General features: G+C 45.3%; 2 protein-coding genes across 2 annotated transcripts; one reads left to right on the plus strand and one right to left on the minus strand.

Annotated features, from left to right (window-relative positions):
- Positions 1–748: 748 nt before the first annotated feature.
- On the plus strand, positions 749–20,060 carry LONP1 (lon peptidase 1, mitochondrial). Its single transcript, XM_066205422.1, has 18 exons — positions 749–965; positions 2,956–3,044; positions 3,450–3,569; positions 4,029–4,257; positions 4,774–4,835; positions 5,405–5,534; positions 5,953–6,036; positions 7,710–7,930; positions 9,371–9,509; positions 10,285–10,463; positions 12,145–12,232; positions 13,549–13,671; positions 14,413–14,529; positions 14,812–14,952; positions 15,038–15,203; positions 16,138–16,346; positions 17,638–17,802; positions 19,145–20,060. The coding sequence occupies exons 3-18, from the start codon at positions 3,493–3,495 to the stop codon at positions 19,307–19,309; spliced, it is 2,295 nt and encodes a 764-aa protein (XP_066061519.1). The 5' UTR covers positions 749–965; positions 2,956–3,044; positions 3,450–3,492; the 3' UTR covers positions 19,310–20,060.
- A 574-nt stretch (positions 20,061–20,634) lies between these two features.
- Positions 20,635–22,354, minus strand: RPL36 (ribosomal protein L36). Its single transcript, XM_066205423.1, has 3 exons — positions 22,166–22,354; positions 21,337–21,471; positions 20,635–20,765 (listed from the first exon to the last, which is right to left on the minus strand). The coding sequence occupies exons 1-3, from the start codon at positions 22,256–22,258 to the stop codon at positions 20,676–20,678; spliced, it is 318 nt and encodes a 105-aa protein (XP_066061520.1). The 5' UTR covers positions 22,259–22,354; the 3' UTR covers positions 20,635–20,675.
- Positions 22,355–22,588: the final 234 nt, after the last annotated feature.

The raw sequence follows: 22,588 nt of genomic DNA on the forward strand, positions 1-22,588 counted from the left end.
ACTGGCGCCACGGACACGCCATGGAGAGTCCAGCAAAGAACTGCAGAGATGATGAAGGGACTGGACATCTCCCCTGAGGAAAGGGAGCTGGCACTGCTCCCTACTGAAGGGAAGGCTCGGGGGTGTCATAAATGTAGAGCAATACCTACCTAGGGGAGGTGTGAAGACAGAGCCAGGCTCTTCTCAGTAGTGCCTGGTGATAAGACAAGAGGCAATAGGCACAAAAAGAAACACAGGGGGGCTCCCTCGAAATATCAGGAAAGACTTTTTTACAGAGAGGCTGTCGGAGCAGTGGCACAGAGTGATTAAAGAGATTATGGAGCCTCCATCCCTGAAGATATTTCGGGAGGTGTCTGAGCAGCCGGCTGCAGGGAACCGAGGAGGAAAAGGAAGGTTGTGCAGTAGCCAAAGCCACACTCATGCCCGCCGCGCCCCTTCTTTCGGCACCCACCCGGGCGGGGCCCGGCCCGGGCTCGAACACGCGCTCACGGCGGGCTCGGACGTGCGCGCCGCCACGCGACGCCGTGCGGGCGGGGCCGGTGCTGCCGGGAGGGCGGAAGTGAGGCACGCGCGCCGGCAGCATGGCGGCCGCGCGCTGGTGGCGGCTGTGCGGGCGCTGGCGGCCTGCGCTCACCGGGCCCGCCCTGGGGCCCACGCGGCGCCGCCTCTGGTCCCCTGCCGCCGCCGTCCCGGCCCCGCTGGGCTCCGCGCCGCCGCCCCGCGCCGCCTTCAGCGCCGGCCCTTGCTGGCACCGGCGCAGCTCCGGCGGTCTGCCCGGGGGCGACTCACTGGAAGGCGGCGGCGAGGACAGCGGCGGTGGCGGAAGCGGCGGCGCGGACAGCGGCGGGGCCGGACCGGTCATAACGGCCTTGACGCCGCTGCTCGTCCCCGAGCATTTCCCCAACGTCCCGCTCATCGCCGTGACGCGCAACCCCGTCTTCCCGCGGTTCATCAAGATCATCGAGGTGAGCTGCCGCCGAGCCCTGGGCTCCGCCGGCCCGGCCTGGGTGGGAGCTGCCGCTGCCGCGAGGTGCTCTGGGCTGGCTCGTTGGACTGGCAGCGTTGCGGCCTCGGGCGGGGGTCCCGGGGTGTTAGCAGCCCAGGCCGTGCCGGAGTCACTGGCTGACCCCGCCGCTCGGGGTGCCGCGTCTCCGGGCCGCTCTCTTTGCCTTGGCAGGTTCCTTGAAGTGCAGGGCAAGGCAGCCTCGTGCGTGACCTCCACTGCTCGGCCTTTAGCTCGGGCTTTGTAGCCGGGTCCTGTCGGGATAGCGGTTTCTCTTGGGCCAGTTGAAGTTTCAGTTATTGCGTCAGCAGCTCTGTTGCTAACAGAAAAGGTCGGCCATTCTCACACACACTCTCGAAGTTCTCTGTCTTCTTTATGTTCTCTGATGAAGGTTAAGCAAACATGTCCTTGTTTCGGGGCCGTGGGTTGGTGTCAGAGCACCGGGACCCGTGTTGGTGAAGGCAGCAAGCTGTGAGCTGCAAGGAAAAAGCAGGAGTTCGGTGTAGAGCAGTACAGCTGTGGTGGGAGAGAGTACTGAGGAATGGGGATGGCAGTCACCATTTCAGAGTGTGATCTTTTCCCTCTGCACCCCATAAGGATTTTAAGAGCTATAGATTATATCACTGATGTGTGACTTGAGTTTACAGGTGAGAAGTACTTTTTCCTCCTGAAATGAAACCCATTCTGGAATAAGTACTTGTAGTTGCATGTCTCTCTGGTGTATTGCCAATCTGATTTTGAAGTAAATGTAGTACAAAATAAACCAATATTTTCTTGTTCCTGTAGTATTATTTAGCATAATGTTATTTCTACTGTTGTATTTTTCTGCATGTCCAAATCTAATATGTGCAGCTTCTAGTGTCTTTATAAATGTGTCAAGGGAAGGAGAAGATTATATATTATTAAGAGCATGGAGTCATATGAGACTTATGTCCAGAAGTCGTCAAATTCAATGCACAGGTCAACAATGTCTTACAGAATTGTTAAATGTTCTCTTATCCTGTGAATTCATTGTGGTGCAATTTACCTGACAAGGTCAAGTTTCTTCAGTGCCTGTGGAGTTACTAATTTTCTTCCTGTTAATGTCTCTGTAATTGGCAAGCATATTTTGCTAAACATTGTGCAAAAGTAGAATAGGTGTGCTGAGATTAGAATAGGCCAACAGTGGTGGTCTTATTCATGATGTTCTGTCAGAACCATGCTGGTTGTTAGCAAAGTGTTGTGCAATGCACCTTATGTCCATCGTTTTGAAGAACACTCAGTGGTTGGCAGGGTGACTTCATAAACAGCAGAATTCACAAGGAGTTATTTCCTTGGTCACTGAGGATTCAGCGTGCTGTGATAACAGTTCCAGTGATGCTGGGAGATCTGCCAGGGACAGGTGTGTGGCATCTAGAGAGCAGAGGAGAGTAAGAAAGTAAACCAGGAAGAAATACTGGCTGAAACTCAAACCAGGAATTCAGGCTTGTTGGTGCAGGAAAGGAATTGAACAGAGAAGGCTTTGGAGAAGAGGATTTTAACTAGACTTTGTGGACAGAATTCAGGCAACTGATAGGGAAGGGTGACCTAGCTCCGTCCAGGAGCAGTGAGCTAGGACGTACAGGTATGGAAGGGGAAGGGAGCAGTGATAGCAACAGAAGCTTATAAAGTACTGTTCAACTAACTCAGGTTTCTTGCTTGTAAGACTTGTACAAATTGGGTCTAGTTCCTCCCCCAGCCTTTGGGCTTGTCTTATCTTGACTGGGAAGTGACTAATTCAAACTACTTAAATTTCATGTGTCTCTACTTTTTTTTCCACTTCTATATTACTGTCCTCTAGTGCAGACAAGATTAGAACAGTACAAGCTCCAACTTCATAATTTAGTTATAGGATGTCATCATGCCTGGCCTTACACCCTGGGAATGCAAAGATTACAGTAAATCCACCTCTGATTGCATACCTGTTGTCTTAGGTGAAAAATAAGAAGCTGGTTGAACTGCTGAGGAGGAAAGTTCGTCTTGCCCAGCCGTATGCTGGTGTTTTTCTAAAAAAGGATGACAAGTAAGTTGTTTCTCTTCATCTTTTTAAAAAATACAAAAATAAGCTGACCAGGTTGCATTTATAAGAAAAGTTATCATCCTAAATGCCTTGCCTTGGATAGCATTGCAGAAATTGTGGCTGGTCTTGGACCACCCTCATGGTATGAAAGTTTTGTTTTGTTGCCTCCACCAGCACTGCTGGGATCTGGAGTCTTGGTTTAGAAAAGGGTGTTATTGTTTAGGAAAGAGATGAGCTGTCCAGGTACTTGGGTGTTTTGGAAAGGGGTTGCATGGTGATAACAATGGGGATTAAGTGTCTTTGCCCCTAAGTCCAGTTTAAAGTTCTGCAACCAGGGATTGTTTTTTTTCTTTTTTAATCTGAATCTCAAGTTTCTGAATATCTACTCCATTTTTTTTTGCTCAATAGCAATGAATCTGATGTGGTGGAGGATCTGAATGAAGTATACCAAATGGGAACTTTTGTCCAGATTCACGAAATGCAGGATCTTGGAGACAAATTGCGTATGATAGTCATGGGACACCGAAGGTTGGTTACTTGTACTTCACTGCACCTCGCCAGAATTCTGTATGAACAGAGACATCCCGTATCAGTTTCACCGCATACATGCACACACAACTTGTGTCTGGCAGGTTTTTGCTTTCTTACCACAACATATCCTGAAAGTGTCAGGATATTCTACATACTGTTACAGCTGTGACAGGGTAGCTGCAAAACGAAAGAGTGCTTGTCATTGTCATATCAGCTGTGATGTGATGCATGTGATCCTCAGATTTGAGGACCATTTATAGGGAAACACACAGAAAAGGAAACTCCTGTATAAAAGCCAAAATAAAGAAAGATGGTGTCTTGCAAATGTGTGTCTCCTCTCCTTTTTAAATTTTAGCTTGTTCAAAGTACAGCTTAGACTCTCTCCTTTTCATGCTGAAGTGCTGAAATCACATGTAACGGGGAGATTGATTGTTGCCGGTTTCTTTTGGCTTTCAGGATTCGTATAAACAAGCAACTAGAGGTTGAGCCTGAGGAGCCTGAGAACAAACAAAAAATTCGAAGGAAACAGAAGCGATCTAAGAAGGAGGCTGAAGAGGAGCCTGGAGCAAAGGACCAAACTGTGGAGCTGGTACTAGATCCTGTAGCTGCTTCTTCGAAGGAAGTTCTCATGGTAGAAGTAGAGAATGTGGTTCATGAAGATTTTCAGATCACAGAAGAGGTTAAAGTAAGTGAATTAGTTTACAGGCTTACACTTGTCCTGTAGAATTGCACCTACACATCTTGCTTAAAAGGAAGAGTTGTAAAATCAGGCTCTAATTTCAGGCTGCAGAAACTAGTTCCTTCTCACAGTCACTGCACAAGGGGACTATATGAAAGTAAAGAATTTTCATTATAACAGCTCAGTTCTTAGAACCATTGACTTAAAAAGCTGCTGGATGAAGAGGCTAGTCAGTGCTTAAATTTGTGTGATGACCTCTATCAAACTGGGTGTTTGCTTGAAGGTGGCTTGAGTGTTCAGTCTGATTGTATCTTCTGGCCAAGAGCCAGTCAAGTTCTGTGCATGCCAGATGGCCAGCCTATAGGCCTTGTTGCCTTTCCTGTGAGCAGGAGCTGCCCCAGCACCAGGAACCATCACAGCCCATCACTGCAGTGAGTGGCTGGAGTCTGGGGAATGTCATATTTGTACTGTGATCTTTCCTTTTCCATTCATTTGGTGATTAAATTTTTGTTGTGTTTATAGGCACTTACTGCAGAAATTGTTAAAACAATCCGGGACATCATTGCTTTGAACCCCTTGTACAGGTATGTCTTAGCCATGCTCTTCTGCTTTGCAAACACCATGTTCTCAGGCTGGAACATGCTGACATTTTCTATACTACTTGCCTTTCTGCTGTAATGAAGTAGCGATATTTGCTGAATTGTCATATAGATTTTTGGTTTAGGATGTAAGCTCTATCTCTTGTTGGAATCAAAGTTTTGAAAGCCTGATGTGCAATTTAGAAACAAAATAGAACTATTAAGTCCTAAGGCAGGTGATCTCTGTCTAAGTGAAACTCACTGCAATAAATATCATGATCTCATCCATATCTTACGAGCAGGATAAAATTTTTGGAATACTGGCACAAAAAATCCTACATGACTGTTTGGAGAGCATTTCAGATACTTAGTTTTATATATTGGTGGTCATTCCTCTTAGCCAAGTGATTTATCTCTTTGTTACTGAGTATTGATACAGTCAAATTTCAAAAACAGTTTGCTATGAAACTGAGCTGTGTTTCATTTTATTGCACTGTCACAATAAGTAAATTAGGATACTCCATTTGAATGTAAATTTACAGAGCATTTAGGGATTTTTTATCTTTTATTTTCAGAGAGTCCGTACTTCAGATGATGCAGGCTGGACAGCGTGTGGTAGATAACCCGATCTATCTGAGTGACATGGGTGCAGCCCTAACAGGGGCAGAGTCACACGAACTTCAAGATATCTTGGAAGAAACCAGTGTAAGATGAAGTTTTTAACTCAAACAATGCAAATGGAATCAGTTCATCTGTTGTATGTCATGGTTTCTTTACCAGCCTCAGTACAGAAGAGACTTCAGTGCTACTTTTGATGATATGTGAATATCAGTGACTAGATTCCTGTTGAAGGATAGGGTAGATCATTAGTACTGATTTACTGTGGGTAAATCAGAGTGCTCTGCATCTTTGGCGGCACATAATATTCTTTGTGTGCTGTGGAGTTGCTACATGTTTGTCTTTCCACATCTGCAGGTGCTGTAAAGCTCTCCCAGACAACCTGTTGGAGTGTTTTATTCTGCCTTTCTCACTGGGAGGAAGAAAGTGTGTATATATATATATGTGTGTGTTACTTTACAAGGGTATGGCATCTCAAGACTCATTTTGTGTCTATCTTTTCCAGATTCCCAAACGGCTTTATAAAGCTCTTTCTCTTCTGAAAAAGGAATACGAGCTGAGCAAACTTCAGCAGCGTCTTGGAAGAGAGGTAAGTTTCTGGAGTAACAAATACCTTGTGTATATTTACATCATGTCCACAGCTGTGATGCTTAGTATGGGTATGTGCTCTAAAGTGTACATTATTTAGATTTAAGGTTTTCTGTTCTTATGTTAGAAATGTTTTTTCATGCACGTAGTAGAAGTAACAAGACACGAGGCTACAGCATCTGCTTTTAAGGTGTGTTCAAGTTGTAATTTCATGCAAGCAGATAAATAGAGGTCTGCAGTTTACCAAGCATCTGTGAAACAATATATAGCCTCGTACCATTTACTAGTGTAAATATCACATTGTTATTTCAAATGACCCTCTGCTAACTCCTGTGTACTGCAGTAAGGTTTAATCTGAATACAGTAACTGCATCTAAATGGTAATGAAGTATGTGAAGTACAAATATTTGAGTATACTCAGTCATACTTTGTTTATTAACTGCCAGTAACTGGGGCTTTTAGAATTCATGTTAAATGCGAAATGCTTTTGGACTGGGGTTGGAATGTTTGGAGACTTCTTAAGCAAATTGAACAGCTTCAGTCTGTAGGACCAAATATACATCCAAGGATGCTGAGAGGGCTTATCAGTGTCATTATTTTTTTTCACTCATCTTTAAAACTCTGTGGTCATGGGAGAGGTTCTTGGGAAGCAGAAAAAGGTAAATGCCATGCCTATCTCCAAGAAGGAGAATCGAGGAGACTGTAGGCATGTCAGCCTGCCCCCAGTCCCTGCGAAATTATGGGGAAAATTCTCCAATAAGTCCTGTACCGGCAAATGAAGAGGGGTGTGATTTGGAGCAACCAGAAGGGATTTCCCAAAAGCAAACTGCCTAATTGTCTCCTCTTATGAGAAAGCCCAGAACACAAAAAGGAAACATGGTTTAATGGAGAGCTTGGCAGTGCTAGGTTAATCGTTGGACTCAATGATCTCAGAGGTTTTTTCCTACCTAAATGATTCTGTGATTCTAGCAATGGCTGTTGTATCCCTTGACATTTGCATGGCCTTTGTTGAGGTCAACTGTAATAGTATTCTGATTAAATTGTTACAGACTGGAAGTATGTAGTAGGAGGTTGGTGAAAAAATTGGCTGGACTAATGGGCAGAAGAGGTTGTGATCAACTACAGCAAGCTACTAGTGGTATCCTCTCAGGGAGTCAGTAAAACCCTCCTTAATTTCTGCTAAGAGAAATTCACAGTCCCAGACCAGGCCTGGAATAAACAGGTTAAAAAATAGCTGTGCAGAAAAGGACTTTGAAGCCCTGATGTGCGGGAGGCTCACCATGAATTGCCGACTGTCCTTGTGGCAAGGAAGGCCAACTGCATACTGGGCTTCAGTTGTCCTGTGTAAGCAGCAGGTAGACAGTAGTGGTTGGCCCTCTCTGTCTGGTACTGAGGAGGTCACATCTGTCTTAGTCTGCCCAGCTTTTGGTCTCCCCAGCACAAACAGAACATTGAATCTCTGAATCATGGCCAGTGAAGGCCTTCAAGATATGGAGGGTGCTGGAGAATGTTGTTCAGTCACTTCTTTTGTTATAATACACTGCAGATAAGCTCCAAGTAGTATATTCCTAGTAGTTGCTGGGAACGTCATAACTGAAAAGTATTTGGGAGTGTTTGATGTTAAATGGACTGTACTAGGAACACATTAGTTACTGTATTTGTTTCTTTGCTTAGGTTGAGGAGAAGATCAAGCAAACACATCGCAAGTATCTTCTTCAAGAGCAGTTGAAGATCATTAAGAAAGAACTAGGTCTGGAAAAAGAGGACAAGGATGCTATAGAAGAGAAATTCCGTGAGCGACTAAAGGAGCTGGTAGTGCCAAAACATGTCATGGATGTGATTGATGAAGAGTTGAACAAGTTGGGCTTGTTGGATAATCACTCCTCAGAGTTCAAGTGAGTGAATAGCCATGTCATGCTGTCGGGGTTAATTGGGAGAGTGAAACATCAGTGCAGTTCTGTGGAGCATCCCCTCCCCTTTTCTCCAAATTGTTTGCATTTACTTATGTACTCTACCTCTTTTGATACTTTTAGGTCTTTTGTCTTCTCTTGCAGTCTGATACTAGAGACACAAAATGTGCTGTTAGTTCCTCATGAAGTGTGTGGTCGTTCTTTCCCTGCCCTCAGTTTTGGCTCTTCTTCCTTGTACTTTGTGTCTTCAGTAGATGTAAGAGAAGCTAATACATGATATTGGCTAAGCTACCTGAGGTAGTCCCTGAAGTATTGGGGTGGAGTTGGAATTACTAAGGAGTGAGTGAATAGTTCATAACAGGTGTTCTATGACATGAATTATCAGAAACTGAGGTTGAATTGAACATTTCTTGTCTGTTGAGTCAGAGTATGCTATACAATACAGCAGTTGGTGTACTCATCAGCTCTCTTCCTGGGTTGCTGCTTTTAAAAGTATCTTTTACAGAGTAAAAGACTGTGTTTGACAGCAAACATGCCTTTGGATGAGCAGTGTCTTGGCAATCATGGAAAAGACATACTGGGTTTCACAGGCAGCATTGGTACCTTTCCTTCAGAGTTATAACAGTGATTGCAGGTTTGCAAAGGAAGTACTTGGGAGAAAAAAGCCAAAGCTCTGGTGGGATGGCAATTGCCATCAGGTGAATCCTGGGCCCAGGTTGCCCATCTGTGCTTCCCTGTGTCCATGACTGTGCACAACTTGATAGCTTCTACATTGTGCAGACCTTCCTGTACACTGAATTCCTGATCCAAGTGTGTAGTTTTAGAACAGTGAGTAGTGCTTTTACACACCTGTGTTCTCTTCAGTTTGTTTATACTGATTATCTCTACTGTTAACTTCCATACTGGCATCATTATCCTGGTCTTAAATCTTTCTCTGGGTTATTGTACATCCAGCTGTTGTTTCCTGCTTCTGAACCAGGAGTCTTTCATCTCTACCATGTCTTAGTTTACTGTGGAGACAGAAAACTTTTTCTAGTGTTACGTTTCATGACCTGATCCAAGCAGTTGATGTGGTGCAGATCGTACAAGCAGTTCTGTTCCTTTTCAGGAACCGGCCCCACACCAAAACAATTACACAGGGAAGTTGTGTGCAGAAATTTAAGTCTTGTCATGGTATTTTGGAGATTCTTTGTTTCAGAAAAGCAAAAGCTGTGAAAAAAAGCTTTGTTTTTTTTTGTGAGGGGAGGGGCAAGGTATTGAAGACTGTGAAAAAGGTTAGCAGTGACTGCCCACATAGTGATGTTCTTTTCATAGCCTCACTTCCATGAGTAGTTTGTATCCCACTCGTTCTGGATGAGGTTGTTTTGGAAGGTGGTGGAGGAAGACAGTGCTGGTGAATCACTCTCATTTGTGTATTTCTGTCAGTGTTACACGGAACTACTTGGACTGGCTGACATCCATCCCATGGGGTAAGTGTAGCGAGGAGAACCTGGAGCTGGCCAGAGCCCAAGCAGTTCTGGAGGAGGATCACTATGGAATGGATGACGTCAAAAAGCGAATTCTGGTAAGGCTGGAGTAGGCAGTGTGTCCCATTTCACACTCTGCTTAACATCAGGCATTTTGGATGTGTTTCAGATTGCAGTCTCCATTGAATTGGTGTTAATTCATACATCTAACAGAAAGCTTCATGAAAGACCCAAATGTTCTGGTGATCAGTTAATGTGCTTAATTACTTGTGGCAATGAAAGTCACATTCTCATTTCAAACCGCAATATTCTGGTTTGCACTTAATGCTGGGCCAGTAAGTGTCTCTGGATGTTTTTTCCCCACTTGTACAGTCATTTCTTCACTGTAAGTGTATAACCAGTTGAGGCTTCAGTTCTGAAATGTGATCTTTTGATTCCTCAACTGTTCAGTGTTACTTGAGGGTTGTCTGTCATAGAAGTGTGAGATGAAACAAGCTTAACCTAGCACATGGGAGTGGTACAGTAGGAGATGCTCACATGCAGCTTGAGAGACTCAGGTGAAAACAAGAGAAGCTGGGAGAGGAACTAGAACTGTCTTCTCACTCCAAGGCAGTGGAGAGAGAGACTGCTGCTTCTGGTGAGATGATACAGAGCACAAAACCTGGGGACAACCAACCACGTAAATAATCAGAGGAAAAACAGGTGCTTCATTATCCTGAATTAGCTTCTCCCCTTGCCCTCCCCCACGTCCTTTGAAGACCTGTTTTGTGTATGATGCTTGTTTTGTAATCACTGCTTGACCTGATAACAAATGTGGTTTGGTGTTGCTGACGTTCCCTTCTGCTCACTGCTGGTGCTTTATCTGTTCTACAGGAATTTATTGCAGTTAGCCAGCTGCGAGGATCCACTCAGGGGAAGATTTTGTGTTTTTATGGTCCTCCTGGAGTCGGCAAAACCAGTATTGCTCGCTCCATTGCCAGAGCCCTAAACAGAGAGTACTTCCGCTTCAGTGTTGGAGGGATGACTGATGTAGCAGAAATAAAAGGACACAGGTCAGTGTAACTGGAGAAGTTTCTCTATCCAGTCGTTTTTATTAAAGTAAATAGGAACTTAACTGAAGTTGGACAATATATGTAATTTTCATCTCTGTTCTGCCAACCCTTGCAGATAGGAGCTGAGATACAGAGAGAAGTGAAAAAGATAGCAAAGGGTGGACTTTGGAACATAATTGTATTTGTGCTTTTAAGTGCAGTTGCTCCCTGTTTCTTGTGTATTATCAGTTTTGAAAAGCTGAGCTAGCTACCCAATACCACTGAACTGATGCCAAATGCTAATACATGTAAATGCCAGAACTAGAGAATGGTGACAGTTTGAACAGGGTCATTCACGTGTGTGTTCAGGTGTGATTGAGACTTGGTTTCTGAATAATCAGGATGGGGGTGCTGCATGAAGAAAACCTGGAAACAAGAACATTCATGGGGAGAACAAGAAGTGAATAAAAACTTGGTAGATCTGACCCTTCCATAGGCTTATTTTTTTTCCACATACACGAAATCCTAGAATGGCTGGGATTGAAAGTGACCTCTGGAGATCATCTAGACCATTCCCCTGCTAAAGCGTGTTCAGCTACAGCAGGTTGCACAGGATGGTGTCCAGACAAGTTTCAAAAGTCTTCAGGGAAATAGGATCCCACTGCATCTCTGGGTAGCCTGTTCCAGGGCTCTGCCTCCCTCAACGTACAGAAGTTTCCCCTCATATTCAGGTGGAACTTCCTGTGTTTCAGTTCATGCCTGTTGCCCTGTGTTCTGTCACTGGGCACCACTGGCAAGAGTCTGGCCCTGTCCGCTTGATACCCACCCTTCAGATATTTTTACACATGGATAAGATCCCCTTTTGGTCATCCATAGACTAAACAGGCCCACCTCCCTCAGCCTTTCCCATGAGAGATGCTCCAGTCCCCTCATCATCTTCACAGCCCTCTGTTGAACCCTTCCCAGCAGTTCCTTGTCTTTCTTGAACTGGTAACTCCAGAACTGGACATGACAACTCCAGATGTGTCCTCACTGGAGCAGAGGAGAGGGTCTGCATTTGAACATAAAACCAGGGGTGTTTTCAAACCAGTAAGAGTAGCCATTCTGCTGAGTAAATTGAACCTGCAAGGCTCTGCCCTACACAGAAGCAGACAAAAATATTTTCTATGTTTTTCAGATGTTCTGTGTTCTGTGCCTTTTGACCTTCACTCTGTTACCCTCTTTGCTTGCTTCTGCTTGTTTCTGGATACTAGAAAAAATCTCTAGCAGGAAGATTATATTTTGCTATGAGCAGTTTGTTCCTTTAGTATCTTTTGATCTACACTGGTCTTTTTGTCCCTATCAAGTGAGGAAGTGAAATGTTAACTCTTCTAACATTTCTTACCCAAACCCCGTGAAAATTCAAGCATCCCTATTCTCAGCCTAACCTCTTTGCTTTTCTCTGATTGAGAAGTTGTTTAAACTGAAGATAAAAACTGTAATCCAGGCGTATTTTGCCAAAATTTGTGTCAGTTCTTTTCTAGAAACAGACTAGGTGGCTCTTGGTGCTTAATATAGTGATGGAGAATGCTTTCAATGGGTGTTGAATAAATAACGACTTATTTCCCAGCAGGATATACTTGTTCTGTCAGCTGTGTGGTATGTGCTCTGATATATGCTGTGCTTTTCAATGGTTCCCTAAATACAATCTCTGGTAAAACAGGAGGACATATGTTGGAGCAATGCCAGGAAAAATTATCCAGTGTCTGAAGAAGACCAAGACAGAGAATCCACTTATACTGATTGATGAGGTGAAGTATTTGGTCTTTAATCTAGGTTTTGCTCTTAAATACTTATATCAGTCCTGATCCTCATAGAGAAGGTGAAACAGTAACTCTCCTAAAAATCCCTCCCTTTATAACAGACTTCAGCTTTAAAATTCTAGTTTTGTCCCTCTGATTAAATCACAGCTGTTTGGATCAAAATGGACCTGGCCTGGATATTCAGTTTCCATAGTTCTTGTTTTTTCCTACATAGGTGTGGGCACGTCACTGTGCACAAATCCACTGTTGCTTGTGTGATTATTTGCAAGAGTCACTCAGTAGGTCTAAAGCAGGATTCTAAGGAATAAGATACTTACAGTCAATTTGTGGTCTGATTTGAGAATAAATGAGTCAGGGCTACCAGCCTAATGCTTTGTGGAAAAGCAAATAACAATAGGATATAATACCAGGTGTTCAGAATAGACTGAAGGTCGTTCTGGCCTTCTTGTGTGCCATACCTGGGAAGGATCAACAGCAGATTCTTGGGAATGGTATGAGGGACCAATAAACTGTCATTTGTTGCAGTGTAATGTAACCAATGAGTATCGTGATTTGAAAGGTAATGAAACCTGTAGGTTATGACACTTGAGTGGTGTTGGCCAGAAGCCCTGCCTTGGCTGTAACAGCAAATTTCATTAAGGCCATCCAGTTAATGCTGCTTCTAAGGTAGAAGAAGAAGTGGCCCTGTTTGTATCCTCAGAAGGAGAGTTCACAGTGCTGGAATAGTCAATGACCTTGGCCACGGTCCTGGGCAGCGGGCTCCAGTGGCCTTACGTGAGCAGTGGGATTGGTCAAGATGACTTCAGGAAGTCCCCGTGAGCCTCAATCAATTTATGATTGTGACAACAGCCCAGGTCACTAATCTGGCTCTGCTTGAATGGCTGTTTGGAGGCTTTTTGCACCTTGGGCAGAGTAAGAGTGTCTGAGCTTGCATATTCGGGGAGTGGTATAAGCTAGCACCCTAGTCCTCACTGTGGAGTAAGTGTTCTGGTCTTTGCTTATAGCTTATCTCAGCTTAATGAGTAGTAGCCCATGAGAAGTAGTGCTTTTTATTCTCTGCACGTTGCCTGAGACTTCATAGTGATTTTCTGCAACATTCAAAAGTCCTTTGTCTTCTCAGGTGTGTCATGTGCTCACACAGGAAGGTAGTGGGGACTTGGATGAGTGCATAGAAAAGTAGTTGACTGCTACTGGATGTTAATGAACAGTCATAAAGATTTTTAGATGGAGCCTTGAAAAAATCTTGCTTGAGAATCTATCATGGTGGGAAACTTCTTAGAATAATAAATTCTTTTCTCCCACAGGTAGATAAAATAGGAAGAGGCTATCAAGGGGATCCATCCTCAGCCCTTCTAGAACTATTGGATCCAGAACAGAACTCTAATTTCTTGGATCATTATCTTGATGTTCCTGTGGATTTGTCAAAGGTATTTCTCTTTTCTGCAGAGGCTGTAGAGCCAGAATGTATGAATGTGTATCACCCAGGGATTTCCTGTCCATGAAAAGATGCTGATGTTTTATTCAGTTGGAAAATCAGATGGAACATAAATGGTACACAGCGGTCTCTGCAGAAGTTGGCTTTAACTGAGGTGTCTGTCCATGAAAGAACATGATCACCAGCGTATGTCCTGTAGCCCTAACTCCATGTAGAACGAGGGACAAATAGATGTGTGGTCTCCTCTAGAAAAGGCAAGAGTTTTTCTTTACATGATGATTGGCAGAGCTGCTGTCAAGGGAGGTGGCATAATGCTGCTATGAAGCTTTTGAAATTGGTCATCTTTACACACCATTGCACTTTCTGTGCAGCTGACATAAATTGCAGAATTGACGTATTAGGAATAGTATAGATAATTGGGTCATTCTGTGCTAATTTCCTAGAAGGTAGAAAGAACTTCTGAGTGAGATCTAGATCTCCCTTTTTCTGGTCCCTGTCAAACCATTTTAATTTCCCAATTTGTGCATTGTGTATTTCTAAACATTTGCTTTGGGGGTAGGGAACATGCCATTACATAGTTATAAAATCCAAACTTCTAATAAAAACTAATTCCACAGAGAGGGTGATCTTGCTCTAGCTCTTCAGACAGAGAAATGCAGAACTTAGGAACTAATACTTGGAATAAAGCAGCAGGTTAATGAAAGTTCTTAATAGGATCTTTTAATGCTTCCAGGTACTTTTTATTTGTACTGCCAATGTAACAGAAACCATTCCAGAGCCACTGCGGGATAGAATGGAAGTGATCAATGTGTCAGGATACGTAGCAGAAGAGAAACTTGCAATTGCAGAGGTAAGATAAAGCACTGTTGTGCTTTATGTGAATTACATCTGGATTTTTTTTTTTCCAGATTCAGGCTTACATATTTACACCCAGCTGCGTCTAAAAGAATTAGGCACATGGTACTTTGGACACAGTTCCTTTGATTTGAACACAAAGTATTTCCAGTGTTCCATAGGCTGTGGACACCAGAAGGCAGCATTGAGCTAACAGCAGAAAATTGAGTGAATTGGAATGAGACTAGGCTTTTGTCACAAATACTGAGAGAAGGATGTGGGGGTTTATTTCTTTCAGAGATACTTGGTCCCTCAAGCACGAGTTCTGTGTGGCTTGGATGAAAACAAAGCTCAAATCACATCAGATGTCCTGACTGTTCTCATCAAGCAGTACTGCAGAGAGAGTGGGGTGAGGAATCTGCAGAAACAAGTAGAAAAGGTGAGAGGAAGTTATGTGTCACTGTGACTATTGTGTATCAGCCTTCTCAGCTTTTTCTACAGAGATTAATTACTATCTCACCCAGGTATTGAGGAAATCTGCCTATAAAATTGTGAGTGGAGAAGCAGAGACGGTCCAAGTAACACCTGAAAACCTGCAGGACTTTGTAGGAAAGCCCATCTTCACTGTGGATCGCATGTATGATACCACTCCCCCAGGAGTGGTGATGGGTCTGGCCTGGACAGCTATGGGTGAGACAAAATTAACTTTGGGTTAATGTCTGCATTTCTGTGTAATTTTCAAAAATTGAATGTAATCGTCAAACAGAACTGAGTCCAGTGATGTTCTTCTACAGGCACTAGTAAAAGGAACTTCCTTTGGCCTTTGGATCCTGAATACTGTTTCCCTGAAGAATAGAGCCTTTCTTATGCCCTTACCCAGGCTCATCTTGGCTTAGGGCCAGGAGGTTTTCTCTTTAACCTCTATATTCCATACAAATGGCATACATTAGGAATTGTCAGAAGCAGGTGGTGCCACTGTGACACATGGCACAGCTGAGGAATGCTGTGTCTTGTCAGTGATGTGCAACACTGAGTTGACTTCTGGTGTTGAGGGCAGGTATAGGTGTTCCAGCACTCTGTGAAGTGGGTGCAGTTGGCTGCTTACCATTCTTTGGATTACTCCAGTAGTAACTCGGGGGCTTATGTGCACTAGAGGATGAAAACACAGCACACAGGAAAGGAGATGACTTCTTCATACTCAAATTGACCTTGGGTGGAATTAAAGTAGTTCAGAGGGAAATTATCCGTATGGTGAAGAAGGTAAATTAATACCCGGCACGGGAGAATTGAAGTGGCTAAAAGTGTTTTATGAACTCAGCTTATTCGCTGGAGGAAACAAAGAATATGAAACCATTATAAGAACTTAATTATTTCCATTAAATAGGGGTTGCATCTGTGTTCCTAGAAGGTGAAGTCCAAAAAAGCAATGAATGGAGACTGTTGAGATTTCTAGCTGGCCTTCCTGAAGGTATTTAAGGAACAGGTTTCAGCTGCTCTCTACTCAAGGGCTAGTGTCTCATCAGAGAGCATCCGTTCCAAATGCCTGACACAGCTTCTGCATCACCAAAACCTTCTGGTTTCATTTAACTTTTTTTCAGATGTTGTTTTTCTTTTCTTTTTTTAGGAGGTTCCACCCTGTTTATTGAAACATCCCTTAGGCGACCCAAAGACAAGGAGAACAAGGATGGGTCGCTTGAAGTAACAGGGCAACTGGGAGACGTAATGAAAGAGAGTGCCAAAATTGCATACACATTTGCAAGAGCCTTTCTGATGCAGAAGGACCCCAACAATGACTTTCTTATGTCTTCTCATATCCACTTGCATGTGCCAGAGGTAAACCGATGCACAGTTTAGAGAGCATGCACAGCAGCCCAGCTGGTGTGCTCCCCTAGATGTAAAGCTGGAAGGCACTTCATTTGTCCATAGGTTGTGTAGAGTGCCCTCTTCTAGCATTAAAACCCAGGAATGAAGACATTTTCTTCAGGCTCCTGTGAAGGTCGTCTTATGAGCCATGTTTCCATTCCTTTCTACAGTAAGCATGTGGCAAGAATACAGGGGCTTGGATAATTTTCTAAAGAAACCTAAGCTTTTGTTGTTGATTGTGGCCCTGTTGTGCAGGTGGGGAAACCATGACGTACAGATAAGTGATTTGGATAAATGCTTGGATGAAGTTACAAGGACATCAAAGTTTAGGTCTCTGTGTTACCAGGCCTTCTTAAAGGCTTCAAGTCATTTACATGTAATTGAAAATACTTCTCCTGATCACTGTGCCATGCTTCCTAGTCCACGTAATGGCAGTGATTGCATTTGTCCAATATTTGGGGCTGAAAATAAATGCACACAGTGCTCAGAGTGGCCCAAATGCTGTGTAACAAGCTTTGGGCAGGTGCTTTACTGAAGACAGATTTTGAGCTGTGATTGTGCCCCAGTTTTACTTCTGGACTACTGAGTGCTCTGTGTGCAATGTCTTTGTTGCAGCTTCCTCCGTGTCTGTCCAGGTACTGCAGTGTTGTCTATGAATTCATTTCCTGAAAGAGAAAACAGCAGACATGATCTCTGTCTCTATTCCCTCTCAAACATTGATCTCCTCTGCTCTTACCTCAAAGAGGTGTGATCTCAGATAAATCCAGACTCTCACTAGTTCAGGCCTGGATTTTTTGGGGCCTTATATATTGATATTTTCTGACTTGAATGATTTTTGGTATTGTCCTCTACTACTTTATTACTCTTGACATTCTCCCCCTTGTGATGTTGACTTCTGGTTTGTTGGGTTTTTTCTTCCAATGGTTGGCTTAAGTCTAACAAAGAGCTTCCAAGTGTTTGTGCACTTCTTTCTCACTGAAGTTGCTTACTCAAAGACCTGGGCCCAGTGAGTATGGTGGTGGCATCAGGCTAGAAACCACACTGTGGACTCAGGGATTATTCCTCATGGAAAAGGTGAGGAATGTCACAGCTATTAATACATCATCCAGTTCAAACAGCAGGATTCTGTCACTCAGATGTGCCAAAACGTGGGTGAGGCTTCATGAAATTTGGACAATGTTAAAACAACAAGGACAAGGGTATTGTCTGGCTGTGCTGCTTCTTGAATGAGCAGGGGGTTGTGCTTTGTTTTTTTAAACAGGGAGCAACCCCAAAGGATGGACCAAGTGCAGGATGTACCATAGTAACAGCTCTGCTGTCCCTGGCCATGAATTGCCCAGTGAGGCAGAATGTAGCCATGACTGGAGAGGTGTCATTGACTGGAAAAATTCTTCCTGTTGGTGGAATCAAGGAGAAGACTATTGCGGTAAGAGCTCTTCTCTTATCTCTGTGCATCATCCACAGGAGAGCCCTGGGTTGGGCCTACTGAGGACAGGGACAGCCAGAGGGATTGCTCCTTGAACTAAGAAAGGCAGATTTCATTCCATGCACAGGCTGGAAAAGCCTGCAGGGGAACATGGGGATCTTGGCTGTGTCTCTGGCTGTGAGGAAAAGGGATGGCACCCCAGGCTTTGTGCCAGAGCCTAGCTCAAGTCCACCTACACTGGCAGAATTGAAGGTGACGGACAGCTTTAGCTGGCTGTCAGAGTTGTCTGCTCTGTCAGTCTTGCACAGTTCAATCACCTGTGTTGCGCTGAATTGCCTGTTTCAGGAGGGCATCCAGTGGAGATTTGACAGCGTCTCTAAGGTACATTCTTAAAATCAAGGCTCTGTTCCCTAATTCCAGCGTGCGTTGTCTGACATTTTATACAGATGTCTGTTTTAGATAAAACGAACTTAGATTTAGTGTCTCATATTACTGGTTTCATCCCTTTGCAGTTTTCAGAATTCCTTTCCAAGTGTTCGGTCTCTCTCCCTACTTTTCACCTGCACAATTCTGGCTGAGCCTTGCACCACACATTTTTCTGTCGAGAATGTTATTAGGTCTCCCTCTGTTGAACTGGGACTTCACATGAGAGTTCTGTCCCCAGATATATTTAGGCTATAGCCTTGTGCACTGTGATTTCTTTTCCTTGTATGGCTTAAAAATTAGTAGTTGTTTGTAGCAGTTGGTACAGGACTAAGCTGTGCTATGGCACTGACTGGCTGCACTTGCAGGAGTGTGAGCGGCCACAGGCCTAAACACAGAATCACCCCTAAAGTGATGGGTACAAACCTGTCCTGGGAGGAGCAGCTCTTTTCTGTGCTCCTTCCAAGGAAGCTGTTCCTGTCAAAAGGCTTTGTAGAATTGTGCTAAGGGTATTGATGGGCTAGGTTAGTCTCACGAGAGGTTTCTAATTTGCTTTCATCCTAGGCTTTATCCTCACTCAAGCTGGAACAGATACTTAAAACTCTGTAAAACAGTATGAATGTTCTAAACAGTCCGCTGAGCTGCTGACATAGCCCAACTAAACTGCCTCCCTCCTTCATCTGTCCCGGCAGCTGAGATGGCACTGGAGAGTATGTTTTGGGGCTTGAGGGGGGATATAGAATATGTTTCTCCCTGGTGATACCTGTCGGGAATATCCTTGGTGCTCTCCAAATAAGACAGTAAAGCTGGATTATGCTCCAAAATAACTGCACTTGCTTTCAGAAACGGGGAAGGATGTTTCTGGTATATGGAAGGATTCCTAGGACTTGACAGACGGCCCAACTTTTTCTCCCCACAGGCAAAGAGGGCTGGTGTTACTTGCATCATTCTGCCATCAGAGAACAAAAAGGATTATTATGACCTTGCTGGATTCATTACAGAAGGACTAGAAGTGCATTTTGTGGAACACTACAAAGAGGTATTTGATATAGCATTTTCGCAGCTGGATCTCACTGGAGGGTGACATGCTGTGCCCTGATGGCTGGAAGGTGTTCTGTTCCTAAGCACTCAGCCCCTGCCTAGAGATGGGTGACCTGGGGCAATCCTGAAGTAGGACATAAAGCTATTGCTGCTGCGCAGCTGACAAAATGAATTACGGCTCTACTAGAATAAACTACTTCTCAGTCTTTAATACTGAATTATGATCTACAATAAAGGATTTCCAATTTTGCCAAAGGAATGGGCATGTTATGAGCTACCAGCAGTGGGGCTAGTCTGGTCTCTTCTCACTGAAGATATTTCAGCTATTTCACTGTAAATTTCCATATGGCTTGTGGAAAAGGACTGAACAATACACCCAGAGACAGGCTGATGTACAGCCATTATGTTATTCCTGATGTGGTAGAAGGCAAGTAACTCTCAGAACCTGTCTCTGCTTAGCAGCCTGGGCTGGGCTGAAAGGACACTGAAATCCTAAGATAGTTCAGCTGATAAAGGGACATGGTTCTCCCGGTTCAGTCACCAGGTCAATACCACCAGAAAGAAGTCCAGGCTTAAAGAGAGCGGATCAGGGCCAAACAGCAACATGCTCAGTATCACCCGTCAGCAGCACTGTGCTGCACCAGAGATGGCCTGTGCCTCTGCAACAGCTGTATCGTATTCAGGGAGTGAGAAAAGGAATTAAATGTCTTGACATGACTGTTGTGCATCGGTAAACACAGGCTTGGGGGCCAGAGAAATCGAATGCTTCATCTTCCAATGAACACTAGGAAAAAGGAATTTAAAAGAGGGGAAGAATAATAGCATGAAGTCTCGTTGAAAAATATTTTCTCAGCCAAGAACAGCTCTTGTCATCTCACAGCAAGGGACCCCTTAGGGGAGAATAAAGAATCCAGCTACCACAGTCCAGGGAGCTCTTGCTGACTCCAAGGTCTTTCATGACTTGCTTAACACACTGTAGAAAACAGGCGTGAATAGAGGGTACAAGGAGAAACAAAGGAGCAGGCTAAGCTGCATGAGGAATGGGCTGATGTGCCCTGGGGAAGTGCAAAGTAGTACTATTTTCAACAGCCATTTTTGCCCACTTGACTTCCCTCCTACCACCATCTAGGTCTGAAGACAGACTAGGAGGTGGGAGGCATTATTCCGCAAATTTGTACATCCTCAGACTGCACGGTCATAGAGGACTCCCCTCTAGAGTAAGTCACAGCAGCACCCATATCGGCATCTCCAGCTGCAGGTACAATAAACCACTGACCCAAATTCTTGGTGGCTGAAGTTCAAGACCTTGTTAGTATCCCCCAGCAGCACCCACTGAAGTAGGTGTACCAAGAACATTCACTACCCTGGTTTTGGGAGAAAGGACTTTATTGTGTTGCAGCCTGTGCAACTCAATCCTTCTTTGCAGCAGCTTTCCTCATGGCTGCCAGGACGTTACTGAGTTCCTCCCGCTTCCTCTTGGCCCGAATGTGAGTGCCAACCTGTGGGGAGAGAGCAGAGCTGTCAGTCTTCACCCAGCGCAGACTGGACAGACTGGGACTGCTGCAGATGTCACTGCCATCACATGTCAAAACCAGGCAGAATGGTAAAGTCCTGGAAAGAGAGACTCAACCTCCAGCCAGGAGTTTGCCATCATGTCTCAGTAGTACCTCAGCACAGTTACTGGGGACACAGAAGGGGCTGCTTTCGGCTCTCATAACCATTACAACTCAAGGAACCCCAGTTGAAGTCTCCTGGTTAATGGCACCCAACCTAAATCACTGCTGTTCTCATCCTCCCCACACCAGACATGCAAACCATGGAAAAAGAGCAAGACAAGCCCGAATGCATGAGCTTGGGGCATTTTTGGCTAAGTACTTTTGCATCCATCTCCTGCTCTCCCACCCACCCCAAGGAACATTCTCTCCACTCTATCATAGTACACCAGTAACTTCCAAAACAAATATAAAAAATAAAGGTAATTAATTAAAAAGCCAAGTATTTCTAGGGGAGAGCAGGAAACAGAAAACTGACATAGTAGTTTTTGCTACCGTTGTTAGTTGATTGACCCACCCGCTTCTTGATGAATTTCAAAGCACGTTTGTCCTTAGACACTTTCAGCAACTCCATAGCACGTCGTTCATAGGGTGCAAAGCCACAGACTTCCCTGATCATGTCGCGCACAAACTTGGTGTGTTTGGTCAGACGCTGTGGGAAGGGAGGGAAGACATAGGTTACAAGGCACTACACTCTCTGATGCAGAGGGAACTGCAAGGGGGTATGGCATAATCTCGGCTAGGCCTCAAAACCAGCCCATGCTGTTGGCGTGTCCCAAGAAAACCTGATCTCTGGCAGACCCTGCGGAGCACATGAGCTTGGCCAGGAGTGCCAGTCTGTCTTTAGGCTCGGGTCCGGATGTGTCACACAGTGGCATGGGCCAGCATTTTTGGAAAAGGCAGGACCATGAGCTAGCCAGGGTTTGCACTGCAACACACGTCGGACGCCACAGCTTCAGAGCATTTAGTAAGAGTGAATAATAGGCCCGGATACATTCATGTCTCATGACACTCGTCTGTCGGACCCAGACAGCTCCTAGTAGGGAAATTCCGGGCAGTTTTGTGGGGGATTGCCTGTTGTTACCAAGAGAAGCAGAATAGGAGAGACTGCCCTGCCCGGCCGGGCCCGCGCTCCCCACAGTCACGGGCAGCGCGCGGGTTTGAGCCCTCCCGCCTCCCCACAGCGAACGCGCCGAGTCGTAGGCCCGCGTGACGGGGCCGGAAGCGATGAGCGGCTCCGCGCCGGACACGGACAAACCGCACTGCGGACCGGGGCCAGCGGGCCCGTTCGTCCCCCGCGAGAGGCGGGCCCAGGGCACCGTGCGCAAGCAGAGTCTCGTACTCACCCCGCGGCGGCGACACTGCCGGGGCTTGGAAACATTCTTGGTCACCTTGTAGCCTTTGTTAAGGCCCACGGCCATGGGGTAGCGGATGGCCATGGCTAAGACGCCCGGGCCCGATGGACGCGGATGGACACAGACCCACCTGGCTTCACCCGCGCCGCGAGGATGGCGCCCACCGGAAGGAAGTAGCGCGCGCGGGACCCCGGGACGGGGCCATTTCCGGCGGCGGGCGGGGCCGGGGGCGGGCGGAGGAACGTACTAGGGAGAAGGCGCCCCCTGGCGGCACGGCCGGTGTGCCGTGAGGGGACAGCGGGGACGAGAGGAGGTTTCCTCGCAGCGGGGTCCGGCAGAACTGCTGGTTCCCCTAAGCTGCGGCCGGGGGGGTCGGGGTGCCCACCCTACAGGGCCGCTCAGCCCCACACTTAC

Source organism: Chamaea fasciata, unplaced genomic scaffold (assembly GCF_029207755.1).
Source record: "Chamaea fasciata isolate MVZ Bird 193981 ecotype frontalis unplaced genomic scaffold, bChaFas1.0.hap1 SCAF_28, whole genome shotgun sequence".
Taxonomy (NCBI): Eukaryota; Metazoa; Chordata; class Aves; order Passeriformes; family Sylviidae; genus Chamaea; species Chamaea fasciata.

Bases quoted from the DNA above. Each gene is read 5' to 3' on its own strand.
- RPL36 (XM_066205423.1), bottom strand. From the start codon at position 22,258: ATGGCCATCCGCTACCCCATGGCCGTGGGCCTTAACAAAGGCTACAAG. The intron at 21,472-22,165 runs GTGAGTACGAGA...CCCTTCCCACAG, and splicing joins GGCAGTGTCGCCGCCGCGGG to CGTCTGACCAAACACACCAA. The intron at 20,766-21,336 runs GTGGGTCAATCA...CTCTCCCCACAG, and splicing joins TGAAATTCATCAAGAAGCGG to GTTGGCACTCACATTCGGGC.
- LONP1 (XM_066205422.1), top strand. From the start codon at position 3,493: ATGGGAACTTTTGTCCAGATTCACGAAATGCAGGATCTTGGAGACAAA. The intron at 7,931-9,370 runs GTGAGTGAATAG...TATTTCTGTCAG, and splicing joins AATCACTCCTCAGAGTTCAA to TGTTACACGGAACTACTTGG. The intron at 15,204-16,137 runs GTGAGACAAAAT...TTCTTTTTTTAG, and splicing joins TCTGGCCTGGACAGCTATGG to GAGGTTCCACCCTGTTTATT.